Here is a 17,908-nt window from a genome sequence, read left to right on the forward strand (position 1 = left end):
GCCTATAAAAGACCTTTCACAAAGCAAGGCTGGCCTTCCCTTTGCTGCCGCTGCTGCATCACAGACGTAAACAGCAAGCAATGGAGGGAGCCCTCATCCCACAGCTCACACAAGAGGTCGGCCAACAGTTGGCCATCATGCTGAGAGCAGTTGTGTCGGGCCAGCGTGGGCTCCAGCAAGTCTCTGGAGGGCCAGAGGCTTATTGGAGACTGGGGGGCCCCTGTGGGCTGGATTGGGAGTCCTTGAGGGCTGCAAGTGGCCCCAGGGCCAGGGTTTGGGCACCCCTGCTCTTAAGAATTACATTTAAGGCTTATCAGCTACTAGCCAATGCAAAGCACAAGAAATTAATCTACACTTTAAATAGCCAGTAACAAAGATAAAAACCTAACAAGTAATCTGCAAAGAGACAAGAGGCACATCCTTCCACCTTCTTATTCACACACCTGTATATAGTACATCTATCCATGTACATGTACACACACATGAACACACACAAAGAATGTGAGACTAGGCACTTCCCCAAACACCAATACAAGGAAGATAACAGATAGAAGAGGTAAATAGAAGAGTATGCATTTAAGGCAGGGGATTTCCAAACTTTTTTGGACTGGAAGCTCCAAAAGCTGCGCCTTCCAATTAGGGCTACAATCCTATACATTGTACAGGGTGATACAGGCTGCAAACCAGTGATTTTCAACCAGTGTGCCATAGCACATTAGTGTGCTGCAAATGATCCACAGGTGTGCCATGGGAATTTGGGGGAAGGGTAATTTATTCGTAGGGCCATTGGGGGATTTGAGTCCAGCAGCAGCAGTGTGGTGTGTGTTGTCAACTGTCAAAAAGCAGTATGTATTGGCAACCTTCAGTCTCGAAAGACTATGGTATCGCGCTCTGAAAGGTGGTTCTGGCACAGCGTCTAGTGTGGCTGAAAAGGCCAATCCGGGAGTGACAATCCCTTCCACACCGGGAGCAAGTGCAGTCTGTCCCTGGTCTGTCTCCCTGGCTATGGGCCTTCCTTCTTTGCCTCTTAGCCTCAGACTGTTGGCAAAGTGTCTCTTCAAACTGGGAAAGGCCATGCTGCACAGCCTGCCTCCAAGCGGGCCGCTCAGAGGCCAGGGTTTCCCACTTGTTGAGGTCCATCCCTAAGGCCTTCAGATCCCTCTTGCAGATGTCCTTGTATCGCAGCTGTGGTCTACCTGTAGGGCGCTTTCCTTGCATGAGTTCTCCATAGAGGAGATCCTTTGGGATCCGGCCATCATCCATTCTCACGACATGACCAAGCCAACGCAGGCGTCTCTGTTTCAGCAGTGAATACATGCTAGGGATTCCAGCACGTTCCAGGACTGTGTTGTTTGGAACTTTGTCCTGCCAGGTGATGCCGAGGATGCGTCGGAGGCAGCGCATGTGGAAAGCGCTCAGTTTCCTCTCCTGTTGTGGGCGAAGAGTCCATGACTCGCTGCAGTACAGAAGTGTACTCAGGACGCAAGCTCTGTAGACCTGGATCTTGGTATGTTCCGTCAGCTTCTTGTTGGACCAGACTCTCTTTGTGAGTCTGGAAAACGTGGTAGCTGCTTTACCGATGCGCCTGTTTAGCTCGGCATCGAGAGAATGAGTGTCGGAGATCGTTGAGCCAAGGTACACAAAGTCATGGACAACCTCCAGTTCATGCTCAGAGATTGTAATGCAGGGAGGTGAGTCCACATCCTGAACCATGACCTGTGTTTTCTTCAGGCTGATTGTCAGTCCAAAATCTTGGCAGGCCTTGCTAAAACGATCCATGAGCTGCTGGAGATCTTTGGCAGAGTGGGTAGTGACAGCTGCGTCGTCGGCAAAGAGGAAGTCACGCAGACATTTCAGCTGGACTTTGAAATTTTAGCACCTTGTCAGTGTGCCATGAGATGAAAAAGGTGGAAAACAGCTGCTGTAAACTGTACGGCATGGCAAGTTTTTCATGAGGATTCTGTGACTCCCCTTGCTGGTTTCTGTGCTCCCCAGGAAGCCAACACTCACAGTTCAAAAACCAAAAAGTAAGGAACAGTGGTCCCTATTACTGGATCTCTGCTTATGTACATTAAGCACCCTACAATCATGTTGGATAGCCCTCCTCCTCTCACCCTACAGCTGCAATCCAATGCATGCTTGTGTAAGACACAGCCCCCAGAAATAACTGCAACTTTGATCTGAATAAGAGCCCTGCTGGATCAGGCCACAGGCCCATCTAGTCCAGCTTCCTGCATCTCACCAGTAATCCACCAAATGCCTCAAGAAGCACACAAGAAAACAAGATACCTTCACCCTATTGCCACTTCCTTGCACCTGGCATTCTGAGGTTACCTACTTCTAAAACCAGGAAGTTGCACAGACCCATCATGGCTTGTAACCCGTGATGGCCTCTTCCTCCAGGACTCTGTCCAGCCCCCTTTCAAAGGCATCGAAGACAGACGCCTTCCCCCACATCCTGTGGCAAGGAGTTCCACAGGCTTGTAACCCGTGATGGCCTCTTCCTCCAGGACTCTGTTCAGCCCCCTTTCAAAGGCATCCAAGCTAAGTGCCTTCCCCACGTCCAGTGCCAGGGAGTTCCGCAGAACACTCGCACAGGCTCGACGTGCGGGGCACACCAGGGCAGAGTCCCCCGAAGCCAGCAGTGAGGAGGCTGCAGGACTCACTTGGGCGGGACTCGCTGCTCAGCCTCGACGTCCCTTCAGGGCAGAGGCCCGCCGGAGACTCCGCGAGGGGGCATCTCCCTGACACGCAGCCCGCCGCCTCTGCGCTCCCTTCCTGCGGGCAGCGGCGATGACCCTCCTCCGCACAACATCCGGTCCCGGCTTCCCCTTAGAATGACGTCGGCTTTTCCCACTCGCTCCTCTCCCACGTGAGCGAAGGGCGGAACTTCCGCTCCAACATAGTTTTGAAGGCGCTGCCCCGTAGAGCTAAAAGAAGCGAGAGTCACGCAACACCCTCAGCAAGCGGGGAAAGTGGAAACCCTGAAAGGCTCTGCGCGCCACACGGACCTCATTTTAGACACTCGCTTCTTCTCTCCCAGATGAGCTCAGGCTGCAGTCCCGTCCACACTTTCCTGGGAGTAGCCCTATTGACTCTAATGGGCTTGCTTCTGAGTAGACCTGCATGGGATGGGGCTCTGAGGCTGCAGTCCTGCCCACACTTTCCTGGGAGTAACCCCATTGACTATAATGGGCTTACTTCTGTGCAGACATGCATAGGATGGGGCTCCCAGACCTGCTTTAGAAAGAGAACGAACCCAGGCCTTTGCCAATATGTTCCATCTTCTGGGGAAAGAGATTCTGCAGTTCCATCACAACCACCTAGTTTCTTTGCCCATTGGCCTGTGGAACTCCCTGCCACAGGACATGGTGATGGCATCTGGCCTGGATGCCTTTCAAAGGGATTGGAGGGAAAGATTGGACTGGAGGACAAGTCCATCATGTGTTACAAGCCATGGCGTGTCTGTGCAGCCTCCTGGTTCCAGAAGTAGTCTGTGGAACTCCCTGCCACAGGATGTGGCCGTGGCTCCTGGCCTGGATGCCTCTAAGAGGGGAGTGGACAGAGTGCTGGAGGAAGACGCCATTGCGAGTTACAAGTCTGTGGAACTCTTTGCCACAGGATGCGGTGATAGTGCCTGGCCTGGATGCCTTTCAAAGGGATTGGACAGATTTCTGGAGGAAGAGGCCATCACGGGCTACAAGCCATGGTGGGCATGTGCAACCTCCTGGTTTCAGAGGTAGTCTGTGGAACTGTGGCGGTGGCACCTGGCCTGGATGCCTCTAAGAGGGGAGTGGACAGAGTGCTGGAGGAAGAGGCCACCGGGGGGGGGGGCTGCAGGCCCTGGCGTGTCTGGCAGCCTCCTGGTTCCACAGTGGGCTCCCTCCAGTGCCAGGTGCAGGAGGGTGCGGGTGTCTTGGGTGCCCTGCGGCACCTCGTGGCCTCTGGGAGACACAGAAGGCTGGACTAGATGGGCCTGTGGCTGGCCCAGGGGGACTCCCAGGCTAGTCTCCCATAGACCAAGATGGGCAGCAGCCAGTCCCGCCCGGGAGACCGACACGGCCTCTGGTCCCTCCCTGCCTGCCTGCGGAGAGCCGCCAAGGCCCACAGCACCCTGTGAATAGGGCCAACTGAGGCCAACGGCTCTGAAACCGGAAGTCGGCCCTTTGTGTCACTCTACGCTTCGTAGATCTTTTTCTGCGGGCGAGAGGCGGGGACGGGGCGTGGCTTCGGTTGCTAAGGTGCCGCTCCGTGAAGCGACCGGCGTGTGTAGCTGCTGTGCTGCGCGGCTGACGTTGACAGCGCCGCTCGGAGGAGAAAGAGGCTGAGGCTGCGTCATCAGCACCATGGTAAGGGCTGGGAGGGGGTGTTTCGTGAGTCTAGTCGCTGGTGATCATGAAGCAGGGTGCCAAATGCAGCACTCTCCCCCCAGCCTGGTGATGGACTCTCTAGCCCACCACTCTGCTCTCCTGTCCTCCACGCTTCCTCTTCTGTCCCTCCCCCCTACTGCTGATGCTTCTCCTGCTAGGCCTTGGATTGGCAAGACTCTCTAGCCCACCACTCTCCTCTCCTCCACGCTTCCTCTTCTGTCCCTTCCTCCCCCCCCCCTTGATACTTCTCCTGCTAGCCCTTGGATTGGCAAGACTCTCCAGCCCACCACTCTCCTGTCCTCCATGCTTCCTTTTCTGTCCCCTCCTTCTGTTCCTCTTCTAATGCAGAGAGTGGAAGGAGGATCAACAGCAAGATCAGGCCAAATGAAGCAAGTGGGTAGATGAAGGCAGATACCCTCCACTGGTTTGTTGCCTGAGGCAGCTGTCTCAGCTGGCTTCATAGGTGGGTCAGCTCTGGGGGAGAAAGTCTTTCTCCAGTGGTTGCCTATGTTGCTTTGTGTCAGTGGTGTAACCAGAGGGTGGCCAAAGCACTAAGTTTTGCAGGGAGCCTCACTGCCACGTGCAAGCGGTCCCTCCCCTTCCGAGCCATTCTGAGTCTGGGGAGCAAAACAGAGGCGAATGCCATTCTGGGTGAGGGGGAAAGCAACTTGCAATATCTGAATGAAAATATGCAGAAGCAAAAAAGAATGGATAATAAATTTATTTTTTAGAAAGTGAAGAAAACTATTTTTCTTTGAACACTGGATAGAGCAGGTAGGTTACTCTTGCAAGCACTGTCAGCCCCATGCATTTTAATAATAATGACAGTATGTTGTGCAAAAAAAAAAAGCCTGGGGATGTTCTTTCAGGGCTATTTCATTCAGAGCCCAAGCCTATGCATATCTACTCAAAAGTAAGTCCCATTAAAGTCAGAGGGGCTTACTCCTGGTAAGTGTGGATAGGATTGCAGCGTCAGTATTTTGTAGACATTCAGTACGTTCTTGCAGCTAAACAAATCTTTAATAGTAATATTATACATCAGTCATTTAAATTTATGGGTGTCATTTGGCCAAACTGTTATAACAATAAAAGTGCAACACAGGTTGTGGTAGCTGTATTAATTACCTTTACCCTGCTTATGTCTATTTATGTAAAATGTTTACATCCCCCTTTTCTTACTTATAGACAAATCAAAGTAGCTTACAATAAATTTAAAACATATTACGTAGGTTTTCCTCCTTGGACCATTAAGTATAAGGAAATTGTTAGGGTACTGATTCAGGTTCAAATCATAACAGCCATGAAGCATAGTGGGTGATCTTGAATCGGGGCCCAATCCTATTCAACTTTCCAGCCCTGATGTAGCCATGCCAATGGAGCATGCACTGAATCCTGCAGTGGGGTGGCAGTCATGGAGGCCTCCTCAAGGTAAAAGAACATTTGTTCTCTTACCTTAGGACTGCATAGCGGCTGCATCCATGCTGCACAGTTGTATAGAATTGGGCCCTCAGTCACTATTGCCTGAACTTGCCTCGCAGGGTTGTTGTGAGTCAGGGGGAGCCATGAACTTCACTCTGAGATCCTCAGAGAAGAGGTGAGATGAAAATGTCAGTAATAAATTCAGAAAATTCCCTCCCGAATGTGATGCTGAACAGAATGTGGTGTGTTTCATGCAAAGAAAAGCATGTGGCAAACACTCGTGGTTACAGGAGAAAAAGGAAATGGAAGAATCTGGGTTACAAGATGGCTCCTGCTCCCCTCCAATTGCCAGCCCTAAAAGTGGAAAGAAAATGAGAGTGTTTAAGCAGCTTTCATGGTAGTGGTAGTGAGCAATTGGATGAATAGAATTTCTGACATGGAATAGGAGCAGGGCTTAATTTTTAAACCTCTTGGATAGGATTAGAATCCAATCCTGACACAAGTTGGTGGATGCCTTGGGAGTTATGATGTTCATCTCTCTTGCTGTTTCTTCCCCTTCTTTGCACTGTAATGATGTACTCAACACCAACTGAGTGAATTTCTGATTACAAGTGCTACTAACTCTTCAGAAAGCTTCTAGCAGCATTTTTGAAAATGGCTAAGGTTAAGCTAAAGAGAAAGTAAAAAGAATATAGTGGTCCCTGAAAAGCTGCAGAAGAGATTGATCAAAATGATTACTGAGCTGGGACACCTCCCTTATGAGGAAAGTGTTAGGGGTTCTTCAGTGTAGAAAAAAAGCACCTGAGGAGGGATGTTATTGAGACATATAAAATTATGCATGGAATGGATAGAGTGGATAGACGGATGTTCTTTTACCTCTCACACAACACCAGAACCAAGGGACATCCACTAAAATTGCGGGTTGGGAGAGTTAGAACAGACAAAAGAACGTATTTCTTTATCCCGTGTGTAATTAATCCGTGGAACTTCTTGCCACAGGATGTGGTGATGGCAACTGGCCTAGATGTCTTTAAAAGGGGATTGCACAGATTTCTGGAAGAAAAGTCCTTCATAGGTTACAAGCCATGATGGGTATGTGCAGCTTCCTGGTTTTAGAAGTAGGCAACCTCAGAATGCCAGGTGCAAGTAAGTGGCAATAGAATGAAGGTATTTTGTTTTCTTGTGTACTCCTTGAGGCATTTGGTGGGCTACTGTGAAATACAGGAAGCTGGACTAGATGGACTTTGGCCTGATTCAGTGGGGCTCTTCTTATGTTCTTAAAAGTAAATGCTGCTAGTGCTAGAGGGAAACAGAAATGTAGTGGATAGATGAGCAGTAGTGTAGGCTTGCCATGGGAGAGATGTAAGAGCTATGCATAAAAATGATTACCACTGAATGCCAGTTGCTGCTGGTCATCGGAGAAGGGATGACTATTGCCTTCATGTCCTGCTGTGGACTTCCCAGTAGACACTGTGTAGAATAGTTTGATTAGTTAGATCAGGGCACTCCAAACCAGAGCCTGTGGACCAGATCCGGATCCAGTGCCCTGCCTTTTCCTTCTCTCGTGTGAACAGAGCTTACCATTACATGGGGGAGACTGCCATTGTCATTGTTCATCTCCCCCCAAGTTCATTCCGCCCCGCAGCTTCTGTGTTTTGCTGCCCAAGCAGGCTCTGCGCCAAGATTTCCTGGCAGACACAGCAGGGAAGATCAGTGGCAACAATGGCAGCCTCCCTGGCAGAACGGTAAGCTCCAGTTGCTACAGGGAGGCTGTTTGCAGGGCACAGCGGTCTCCAATGTGGAGACTGCTGAGCTAGATTGTCTTTCAGTCTGTTGCAGCCCTGGCCTCTGGAAGACAAACAGCCCATTCCTAACCAACTTTTCAGCACTTATGCAGCTACAGTGCAACTCCAAGATAAGGTAGCATTCAAGGAGATATCTGTGACCGCACCCCCAGTGCAGAATGTAGCATAGCACGACTGCATTGGCACTGGAAAGTTGGTTAGGATTGGGCTATAAGGCTACAATCCTATGTACACTTTCTTAGGAGTAAGCCCTATTGAACATAATGGAATGTTTGTCTGAGTAGACTGGCATAGGATTGGGCTGTTAGTTTCAGAAAACCTAGCAAAAGCACAGCCTATTTTTTTTAAGCTGTATGGTTAACTTGATAGTTTCAGAAAACCTAGCAAAAGCACAGCCTATTTTTTTTAAGCTGTATGGTTAACTTGATCGTAGATTTATAAGTTGATATTTCCCTTTTGGGCAGTGATTCTTAACCCTTTCAGAAACTTAAGTCATGAACTGAACTTTTGATGGTTCCTTTTCATTTGAAGGAAATAGTCTGTGCCCCTCCTAGGTAATGCAGCCTCGTGGTGGAAAAGTGCTTCAGTTTGAAAGAGCCCCTTTTGATACTTTATATTCAAGATCCAGTTTCAGGGTCTGTATTATGTGACAATCATGCTAATCTTTTTGGTAGTCATTTCTCTCTAATTTTGTCCTAAGAAATAATAAATCAAAAGCATTAATTCCTCTAGATTATTATCTCCAAATATAGCAAATCGTAGCTTCAAAGTACATTATCCTACAAATAAGTACTTTTGTGAAAGAAATGCAGGCATTTTCCATTAATGTCATTGTTCCCAACAGGTAGCTACATAAACTGAGAATTATGACAGTATCTGTTTAAACATTCATAGAATGTTCTTAGAGGATTTTTCTCCAACTTACAGTGTGATCTTAGAGGAGAACTCTTCATGCCTGCATTTATTTTTATAGCAGTCTTTTATGTGCTGTTGAAATAATCACATTATGTTTATGCTGTGGTAGCAGAATTTCTCACAGTTGCATGTGTATACATTGAAGAATTTGACAGCAGAAAGCTCTTTAACCCATTTTTGCCTAGCCCACAGGTGTGCACATTTGGTCCCTGTTGTGTATATGCCACACATATGTTGGGCAGATATAGCTTAATATAGCCCATACCACTTGTCTTTTTACCTAGAGCACTAGTTAGATATCTCTGAGTGAAGGAGAGTATTGAAGATGTTGACAACTGGATAATACATTGATTAAGGTTCCAATCCTACCCAACTTTCTAGCACTGTTGCAGTCATGCCAAAGGGGTATGTGCTGCATCCTGTAGTGAAAAAGGAGTCACAGAAGCTCCCTGAAAGTAAGGCAATGTTTGTTCTCTTACCTCAGGCCTGCATTGCAGCTGCATCGGTGCTGGAAAGTTGGATAGGATTGGACCTCCAATGTAGAGATTTTAGTGGGGCATAAATTGCATCTGTTGCAGTCTTTGGTGAATTGATTTAAAAGGAGACTGAGCAGTGTGGAATGTTTACTCATTTGTTTACCATTTTAAAAATAGACTTCACACTTCCATCTAATTGCACACAAGTGTGATTAGACATAGGAATTATTTTTATCTCATTTAGTGATTTTCCAAAGTAGGCTCAACATTATTTCATGTTTTAGCTGCCATATAATAGAAAAATCAGTTCTAGAATTATTAGCAGCAGCAGACAGAGAATTGCCAGCTGGTCTAGTAAAAAAAAAAACTGGGTCTTTTTTTCCCTTTCCCCTTTGAAGTTCAGCCTCTATGCTGACCAGTGTGCAGTTTAAATTAGCAGTCACTAAAATGAATTTATGTATGAAAGTGGACAATGGGCAACCTCTCTCTCCTCCTACTGACTTCCTCCCTGCAAGATGGTTTTGAAGAATTTCATAGCTGATGAGATTATAAGTCACGTTCTTCAAATCTCTAGTTGAATTTCTATAGCAAAAGCAACTGTGAGAATGTTCCTGATCTCAGCAAGAGTGAAATTACGTTTGACTGCAGGACTGCGTTATAGATAAAAATCAGATTAAAAGTATTCGTATCAGTTGGTGGAGAAACGGATGATTACTTGGTAAGCAACCAAGATGTGACAGTACAATATAACCCTTTGCTGTAATAGCATGCTTCCATTCTGTTAAGCCATTCCCTTTGGGGTCCACCAAGCAATCTTCTGCAGTTAGAAGATAAATTGGCTTATTGCATGGTTTTGGCATTATTCAGCTGAGGGCATAAATCTCTAGGATATGCTTCTGTTTCTTCTGGTATTTTTCTGACTTTCAGCATTTGATACTTAAGTAGCTGCTGAAGACTGAAAATGGTGTCGCCAAGAGATTGGTATGTATCTGATATGGGGGGGGGCAGGTTTTTGACGTGTACTGGATGACTTTCTCAAGTCTACCCACCTATGCAGTTGTGTAAGGACTAGAAACATTATTTCTGGAAGAAAAAACAACAAGAAATGATGCATTCTCACCTTGAAATAGGAATGTATGAAGCTGTTTCTTTCTAAGGGGCCAATCCTATCCAACTTTCCAGCACTGGTGCAGCTGCAATGCAGCCCTGAGGTAAAGGAACAAATGTTCCCATACCTTGAGGAGGCCTCTGTGACTGCTTCCCCAACACAGGAAGCAGTGCATACCCCATTGACACAGCAGCACCAGCACTGGAAAATTGGATAGGATTGGACCCTAAGTCAGACCTGTGGCCCAACTAGTACAGTATTGCCCCAGAGTGACAGACACGGAAGTTTCCCAGTCCCACACAGAGACACAGGTTGAACCTAGAGCTCCCTGCATGCAAAGCATCTGCTCAGACACTGAGCACATCCATTCAAGGTCTCTGCCTGTGCCATCAAAGAGGGCCCACAGCCCCACATATTCAGATTGTTCAGTCTTCCGCTGAAATCATAGGACCTACTTGGGCTCATGTCAACAATCCTTGCACTAGCCCAATAGAATTGTTGCCTCCCCCAACAGCTGATTATTTTTATTACATCACAACACTGATGTTCCTGGACGGGGGGGGGGGGGAGCAGTAAGTTTCTTCAGGTGCCAGTACGTCCATGTAAAGCGGCCGCTCGCCCTCTGCTTCCGAGCTGTTTGGGATGGCGAGAATAAAGTGGAGGAGATGCCTCCATTTTGCTTTTGCAGGTGCGACTGGCTCAGAAATCAAGGGAGATGGGCTGCTTTCAGTCCTGGCACCTAAAGAAACTTACTGCTTCCCTCCCTCAAGGAACACCAGTGCATCACAAACTGCTTATGGACTCTCCCCCCTCTCCCCAGAAGCAGTATTGTGAACTGCATCCAGAAATAAACTAGCAAATAGTGCATCCTCAAGAGCAGTGGCCTGACAGAGTCAAACAGCTGAGCCCTGCTGACTACACAGGCCACCATGTTCTTCACTCATTGTAGTTTCAAAACAGTCTTCAAGGGCAGCTTCTTGAGGGACACATTACAGTAATCTAGTCTTGATGTCACCAATGTGTGGACTACTGTAGTCGGATTTGAATGACTACAGGTAAGGTCAAAGTTGGTGCACTTGCCCGAGCTGCCCCTCTGTTGCTGATACCTAGTTAGCCAGGAGCAGTGAACCAAGCAGGAGCCCCAAACTGAGAACCTACTTCTGCAGAGGGAGTGTAAATCTATTCTGAACAAGTTGATAGTCCAATATCTGTTTACCATTCTAGCAATGCAGTTTGCCCCTCAGTCATATAGACTTCATAGATCAGTAGAAAAGCACATGTTTTGCTTTCATCAGGTCTATATATGTTTTAAGCATATAGCAGCACGTATACATCAGTAGCATATATGTTTTGCATGCTGCTAGACACCAATTTAGGCAGGAATGTCAAACCCGTTCCATATAGAGGACCAAAGTTAGCATTCATGGTGCCTGTTGATGGCCAGAAATGATATCATTAAGCAGAAAGTGACATCATGAAGCAGATGATGGCCAGAAATAAACACTTTATTCTCACATAGGGTTGAAGTTAGCATTCATGGTGCCTGCTGGGTTCTGGAAGTGACATCATGAAGCAGAAAATGACATTATTAAACTCGTCAGCTGCAAATGACAGAAAAGAAAGTGTGCAAATCTTGTTCATATTTTCAAAATATGAGAGAGCCCAATGATAAAACTGGAAAAGCCCAATTATAATGAGGGCTGGATGAATTGCACTTCTGGGAGCTTTATAAGTTACACTTCTGGAGGCTGCACTTCTGATTCATTGCACTTCTGGGGACTACATTTGGCCCGCGGGCCTTATGTTTGACACCCCTGAATTAAGGAGTCTCTCGTAGCAGAGGTGGAAAGGTTCCTGAATGAGATCCTGGGGAGCTACTATCAGAGCAGACAATACAATGGGCCCTCCTTATCCATGGACTTGGTATCAGTAGTTATTGAACAGTCGCAGATGCCTCCCTACACCTCAAAGGCCTCCAGGATGTGACTGGAAGTGACTTCTGGTTCTCATTCATTACCTCTGGTTGCTTTCAGGAAGTGTTCTGAGGTGTGGGGAGGCTTGTGGCTAACTCTATTGGCCTTCCTCAGAATGCCCTGGAAGCAATTGGAAGTCACAAACTTGCGCAAATTGGAATTCACTTGCGGTTGTGCCTTAGAGGCCTTCTAGGAGGTGGAGAGGCCAATGGAGTGTGCTATGGGCCCGGCATGACCTTCAAGTTATTGCAGCATTTCGACCCTGCCTCCACCTTGGGACACCAGCTTCCATAGGTTCAGGTATCTATGGGTGTGTGTGTGTCACGGAATCTGCACTTGATACCAAGGGCCCATTGGACTAGATCATATTTGTTTAAGGTGCCACAGGACTTTGTTGTTTATGCTACCTATGGGACATGACCTCTGTACCTCTCTCTCTCTCTCTCTCCCTGCTGTTCACCAATTTGCAATCCTTATTCCAGGAAGGCATCATTTCTAGAATTGCCAAGTAAAAATAGGTTGTTAGTATATAGTCTAGTCTGTTTTGGAGAGCAGCATGCAGCAGAGGACCTCTTCCCAGGAGAAGTAACCTGCCCCCCCATCTCCTGCTCATGTCGACCTTGTGCTGGTTATGCTGATGCTGTGGCAGAAGCACTGCAGTGTGCTCAGTCATTTTAAAGGAGCTGGATCCTCCCTTATATCTCAAGCACAGAAAAAGGTAGCTCCTGCCCCAGTGTTTAAATATCTGCATGTATTTGCTTTTAGAATATGTTTGTGGGTCATTTACCTTGGCATTTTCTAATTGCTTACTACGTATGTTTAATTTATATAGATTGTTATGAAACGTCGTTCTTTCCACATATTGCCCATAGGTTAACAAAGATGACAGATTTTCATTGCAATCCTATGCATGTTTACATAGAAGTAAATTCCACTGGGTTCCATGGACCAGCTCCCAGGTAAGTGTATGTAGAGCGAATGACATACCTGCTTAGAATGAAATGATCTGACCTCTTGAGAACACTAGGTGGAGCCCTTTAGTTGACAAAGATGCTTCTGGAGCTGTTGCTTAAGAGTAGATGTTCACCAGCTTCTCCTTACCTTTTCTTTGGGCAAAGAGCTTCTACTCCTGTCCTCTTGGCACAGGAAATTGCTATAATGGAATTGTGTTTAACATCATTGTAGCTTCATAGATCTCACGAAGGATTTCGACCTGGTCAGCAGGGATGGCCTGTTCAAGATTCTCCCCAAGATCGGATGTCCACCCAGGCTCCTCAGCATCATCAGGTCTTTCCACGAGGACATGAAGGGCACTGTACTCTTTGATGGATCCGCATCAGACCCCTTTGACATCCGAAGCGGAGTGAAGCAGGGCTGTGTTCTTGTGCCAACCTTGTTTGGGATTTTCTTCGCTGTCCTGCTGAAGCATGCCTTTGGAACTGCAACAGAAGGCATCTATCTCTGGACCAGATCATATGGAAAGCTCTTCAACCTCTCCAGACTGAGAGCAAAGTCCAAAGTCCAGCTGAAATGTCTGCGTGACTTCCTCTTTTTGATGATGCAGCTGTCATCGCCCACTCTGCCAAAGATCTCCAGCAGCTCCGGAATTGTTTTGGCAAGGCCTGCCAAGACTTTGGACTGATGATCAGCCTTAAGAAAACACAGGTCATGGTTCAGGATGTGGACTCACCTCCCTGCATTACAATCTCTGAGCATGAACTGGAGGTTGTCCATGACTTTGTGTACCTTGGCTCAACGATCTCCGACACTCTTTCTCTCGATACCGAGCTAAACAAACGCATCGGTAAAGCAGCTACCACGTTTTCCAGACTCACAAAGAGAGGCTGGTCCAACAAGAAGCTGACGGAACATACCAAGATCAAGGTCTACAGAGATTGCGTCTTGAGTACACTTCTGTACTGCAGCGAGTCATGGACTCTTCACTCACAACAGGAGAGGAAACTGAATGCTTTTCACATGCACTGCCTCCAACACATCCTCGGCATCACCTGGCAGGACAAAGTTCCAAACAACACAGTCCTGGAACCGGCTGGAATCCCTAGCATGTATGCACTGTTGAAACAGAGACGTCTGCGTTGGCTTGGTCATGTTGTGAGAATGGATGATGGCTGGATCCCAAAGGATCTCCTCTATGGAGAACTTGTGCAAGGAAAGCGCCCTACAGGTAGACCACAGCTGTGATACAAGGACATCTTCAAGAGGGATCTGAAGGCCTTAGGAATGAACCTCTACAGGTAGGAAACCCTAGCCTCTTAGCGTCCCACTTGGAAGCAGGCTGCGCAGCATGGCCTCTTCCAGTTTGAAGAGACACTTGGGCAACAGACTGAGGCAAAGAAGGAAAGCCCTTAGCCAGGGAGACAGACCAGGGACAGACTACACTTGCTCCCAGTGTGGAAGGGATTGTCACTCCCGAATCGGCCTTTTCAGCCACACTAGACACTGTTCCAGAACCACCATTCAAAGCGCGATACCATAGTCCTTTGAGACTGAAGGTTACCAACTAGAACATTGTAGCTGATGTGCTGCGGTGGAGACCTGCAGAGTGAGCCAACCTAAGCGCCTGCCTGTACCAGGGTTTCAGTTGCATGACAGGATTTCTATTCACGTTGTACAACCCTTCTGTAAACTGAATTGGTATAAATACCCCTATTCACTGTGGGGATAACTAAGGTATGCGGAGCCTTTTCTCAGAGCTGTTGGACAACTGGAAATCCAGTTAATGTCAAATGAAGAGTAGCTCCTTGCCAGCAAGGATTTTCCCCCATGTACTTGCTATAGTGGCTACCAGCTTCTCCTGGAAAGCCAACTGCACACACTGCATGGTTATGTGGTGGCCATGCATTCAAACCTCACCAATGAAATGTAAGCAGAGTGTCTATTTACAATTGTATTTCCGTTCAGGCAAGTATATTTTAGTAGAAATTCAAAACATCTGTTTCCGTGTACTCCAACTGATTGCACTGTGAAATTAAAGTGCTAATTAATTAATTAAATTAAACTAAAGTGAAATTAATTAATTTCCCAGAATCATATGTAAGGCCTAGGTAAATTAATACAAATAGAAATGTTCATGCGTGGGGAAGAAATTGTGTTATAATTCATGCAGATTGGTATCCTAAGTTTCTGCCCAAAATTAAATTTATTATATAATTTTCAAAGGAAGCATTTTAATTGAAACCTAGTTTTATTAACTGTTCTGAATTAGCAAGGATCAATCTTCTTTTTGTACCTATGCATTTATTTCTGGAATTCATTTTCTACATTTCATTTGGAACCCCCTTGTTTTATCCGTCTCTGTTCATTATATGACTTTTGGATAAGGACTAAAAAAAATCTCTGTTCAATATTAACTCGATATCTGTCTTTATGATAAAAGATTTGAGTGTGCAGTGGAACATAGTCTTGAAATCTGTATTCAGCTGAATTGCCCAACAGTTAATATTTTACACAACACGAGGTAAAAGAAGGATTTTAACTTTAATGACAGCCTTGGCAGGAGACTGTTTGGTTAAACGATAGTACACAGTGAATACTAGCTCAAAATGTTCCCAGTAGTGAGTAAGAAAGGAATTGGCTGCGTGCTTTCTGTGCCGCAAGGTAATAAATTTGTAATAGGCCATGATAGTCTCAGAATGCTCAAGGTAAATGCCAAGCAGCTGCTCTTTGGAACCGCCTTTCAAACTATTTGGTGCTAACACACACTGGTGTCAGCTGGTTGAAGGTCACTCTTTGCCTTTGCTACTCCAGGAGAGTTCATGAGTGTAGGAAAGAACTGCTCCAAAAAGCACAGGGTGTAGTGTAGTGTAGTGGCCAGAGTGTCAGACATGAACCTCAGACTCCTGAGTTCATTCATGTATCCTCCATGGACCTTGAGCTCATTCAAGGAAGGTTGGGAGGCAAATCTAGTGAAATGAGATTAACCGAAGCGGCAAACATTATGGAAGGGAGAACAGTGTTGGAAGTTGTGATGGATAATTCATGGGCACTGCCTTTCACACACATGGTGCTCATATGTTCATAAGTAGATGAACGTTCAACCTGTAAATTTCAGTCCTCCGTATCCCCCAGGTAACAGTTGTTTGAGTTCACTTCAATAAACCTGGCACTTGTTTTTAAAAAATGCTTTTTCTATTGCTCTCCATTTTTCTCCTAGTAAACATTTGAGCCAGTATATCAGCCTGCAGTGCCATCCTGGTTATGTTTTGCATGGGGCCAGTTCTACACTCCTAGGATGTGACTGTTAGACGGTAAAGGCTTAATGCTAGCTGGGACAAAATGAGCATTTTTTTTTTTACGGTTGCATTTGTACAGTATTTGTATTTTGGAAAATGTCTTCATATTTATTTTGTATTTTGGATATATCCAAATTTGTATTTTGGAAAATTGAAATGTTTAAGTAGTCCTAGTGATGCCACAGAGCAGGAGAATAAGGTGAAGGGCACTGAGAGGTGAAATTTGGTGATGATTTTGTCCAAAGACGAGCAGCATCAATTGGAGATTGTCAGTAGGAGTTGGTGAAAAATACCTTGATGTTTTTCTGCATGGATTTCTGTTGTTTAGGTATAGCCAAGGGTGAAAAAAAAACAACTGAGGCTGATACTTGGGGAATGCAAGAAGAGGACTGTGTAATAAGCAATAATCTGTTGGGTTGAAGCGGAGTGGGACAGCAGAGAGGAGGGGGACAGCTGGCAGGTGCAAGTAGATCAGGGGTGTCCAAAGTTTTTCGCAGGAGGGCCACATCGTCTCTCTGACACTGTGTCGGGGGCGGGGGGAAAATTAATTTAAATTTGAAATTTGAATAAATTTACATAAGTTTACATAAATGAATATATTAAAGATGAACTTCTATGAATGAATGAAGGTCTTGCAATAGCTCAAGGCCTATAAAAGGCCTTGCACAAGCAAGGCTGGCCTTTCCTTTGCTGCCACTACTGCATCACAGATGTGAAACAGGAAGCAGTGGAGCGAGCCCTCACCCCACAGCTTACGTGAGAGGTCAAACAATTGCCCTCACGCTGAGAGCAGTTGCGTTGGGCCAGTGTGGGCTCCAGCAAGTCTCTGGCGAGCCAGAGGCTCATTGGAGACTAGGGGCTCCCTGAGGGCCGCATTGGGAGTCCTTGAGGGCCGCAAGTGGCCCCAGGGCCGGGGTTTGGGCACCCCTGGTGTAGATGAAGAAACTGCATTGGATGGTGAAGGAGACCATGTTGGTGCCCATAGGGCGGTAGAGGAGAGCTGAACTGTTCCTGGAATGCCAGGATCCAAATGATCGATTCTTTTTCGTTGAGGGACTGTTTTTTCCCCCAAGCTGTATTTTCTGTACAGTTCCAGTTCATTTTTGTGCAGCTGCTCTGATTCTTGTGCTGCCCACGTGTGGAGACATGATCTTTCTTGCCTGCATGTCATGGCAGCCTCCTACTAGTAACAAGTTCTACCCCCTTTCCCCCTCCCAAGTTCTAATTATTAGAAATGCAATGCATTACTGTATTGGAGCTCACTGTTCTCATTAAAGGTAACAATTAGAACTTGTTCTGTATTCAGTGAGAGCAGCAAGAAGCCAATTTTAGCACTGCCTCCTTGCCCATAATTACAATATTCCATGGTTCTCAAGCTCAATTATCTCTTTTCTGCAGCCTTGCTGTGCACTTTCCTGGAAGGTGGCCTTTGTCTATAGGGCAAGTGCAACTTGTGGAGAAATGTGACCTTGCTGAGCATGGTAGTGCCATAGTCATGTTACTTGCATTGCTCATGCCTGTGTGGGTTGACCAGAGATATTGCCATTCCATAGTTCCCTTTCTTTTACTCTATATCTGTTCTCTGTGCT

The 17,908-nt window shown here is 46.5% G+C and overlaps 2 protein-coding genes across 3 annotated transcripts in view; one reads left to right on the forward strand and one right to left on the reverse strand.

The window, feature by feature from the left end:
* BLZF1 (basic leucine zipper nuclear factor 1) overlaps window positions 1-2,797 on the reverse strand; it is a 16,981-nt gene extending 14,184 nt beyond the window's left edge. Inside the window, exon 1 of one of the 2 annotated variants that reach the window (XM_066619098.1) lies at window positions 2,667-2,797. The gene's annotated coding sequence lies outside the window, so the exon portion shown is untranslated. Of the gene's footprint in view, window positions 1-2,364; window positions 2,578-2,666 lie in introns of those variants that run through there. The other variant, XM_066619099.1, reaches the window with a different exon arrangement.
* Window positions 2,798-4,228: 1,431 nt separating this feature from the next.
* Window positions 4,229-17,908, forward strand: part of NME7 (NME/NM23 family member 7) — a 104,451-nt gene continuing 90,771 nt past the window's right edge. Inside the window, exon 1 of the mRNA XM_066620338.1 lies at window positions 4,229-4,349. Coding sequence (XP_066476435.1) covers window positions 4,347-4,349 — 3 coding nt within the window. The 5' untranslated portion in view covers window positions 4,229-4,346. The remainder of the gene's footprint in view (window positions 4,350-17,908) is intronic.

Source organism: Tiliqua scincoides, chromosome 3 (genome assembly GCF_035046505.1).
Source record: "Tiliqua scincoides isolate rTilSci1 chromosome 3, rTilSci1.hap2, whole genome shotgun sequence".
In the NCBI taxonomy this organism is placed as follows: domain Eukaryota; kingdom Metazoa; phylum Chordata; class Lepidosauria; order Squamata; family Scincidae; genus Tiliqua; species Tiliqua scincoides.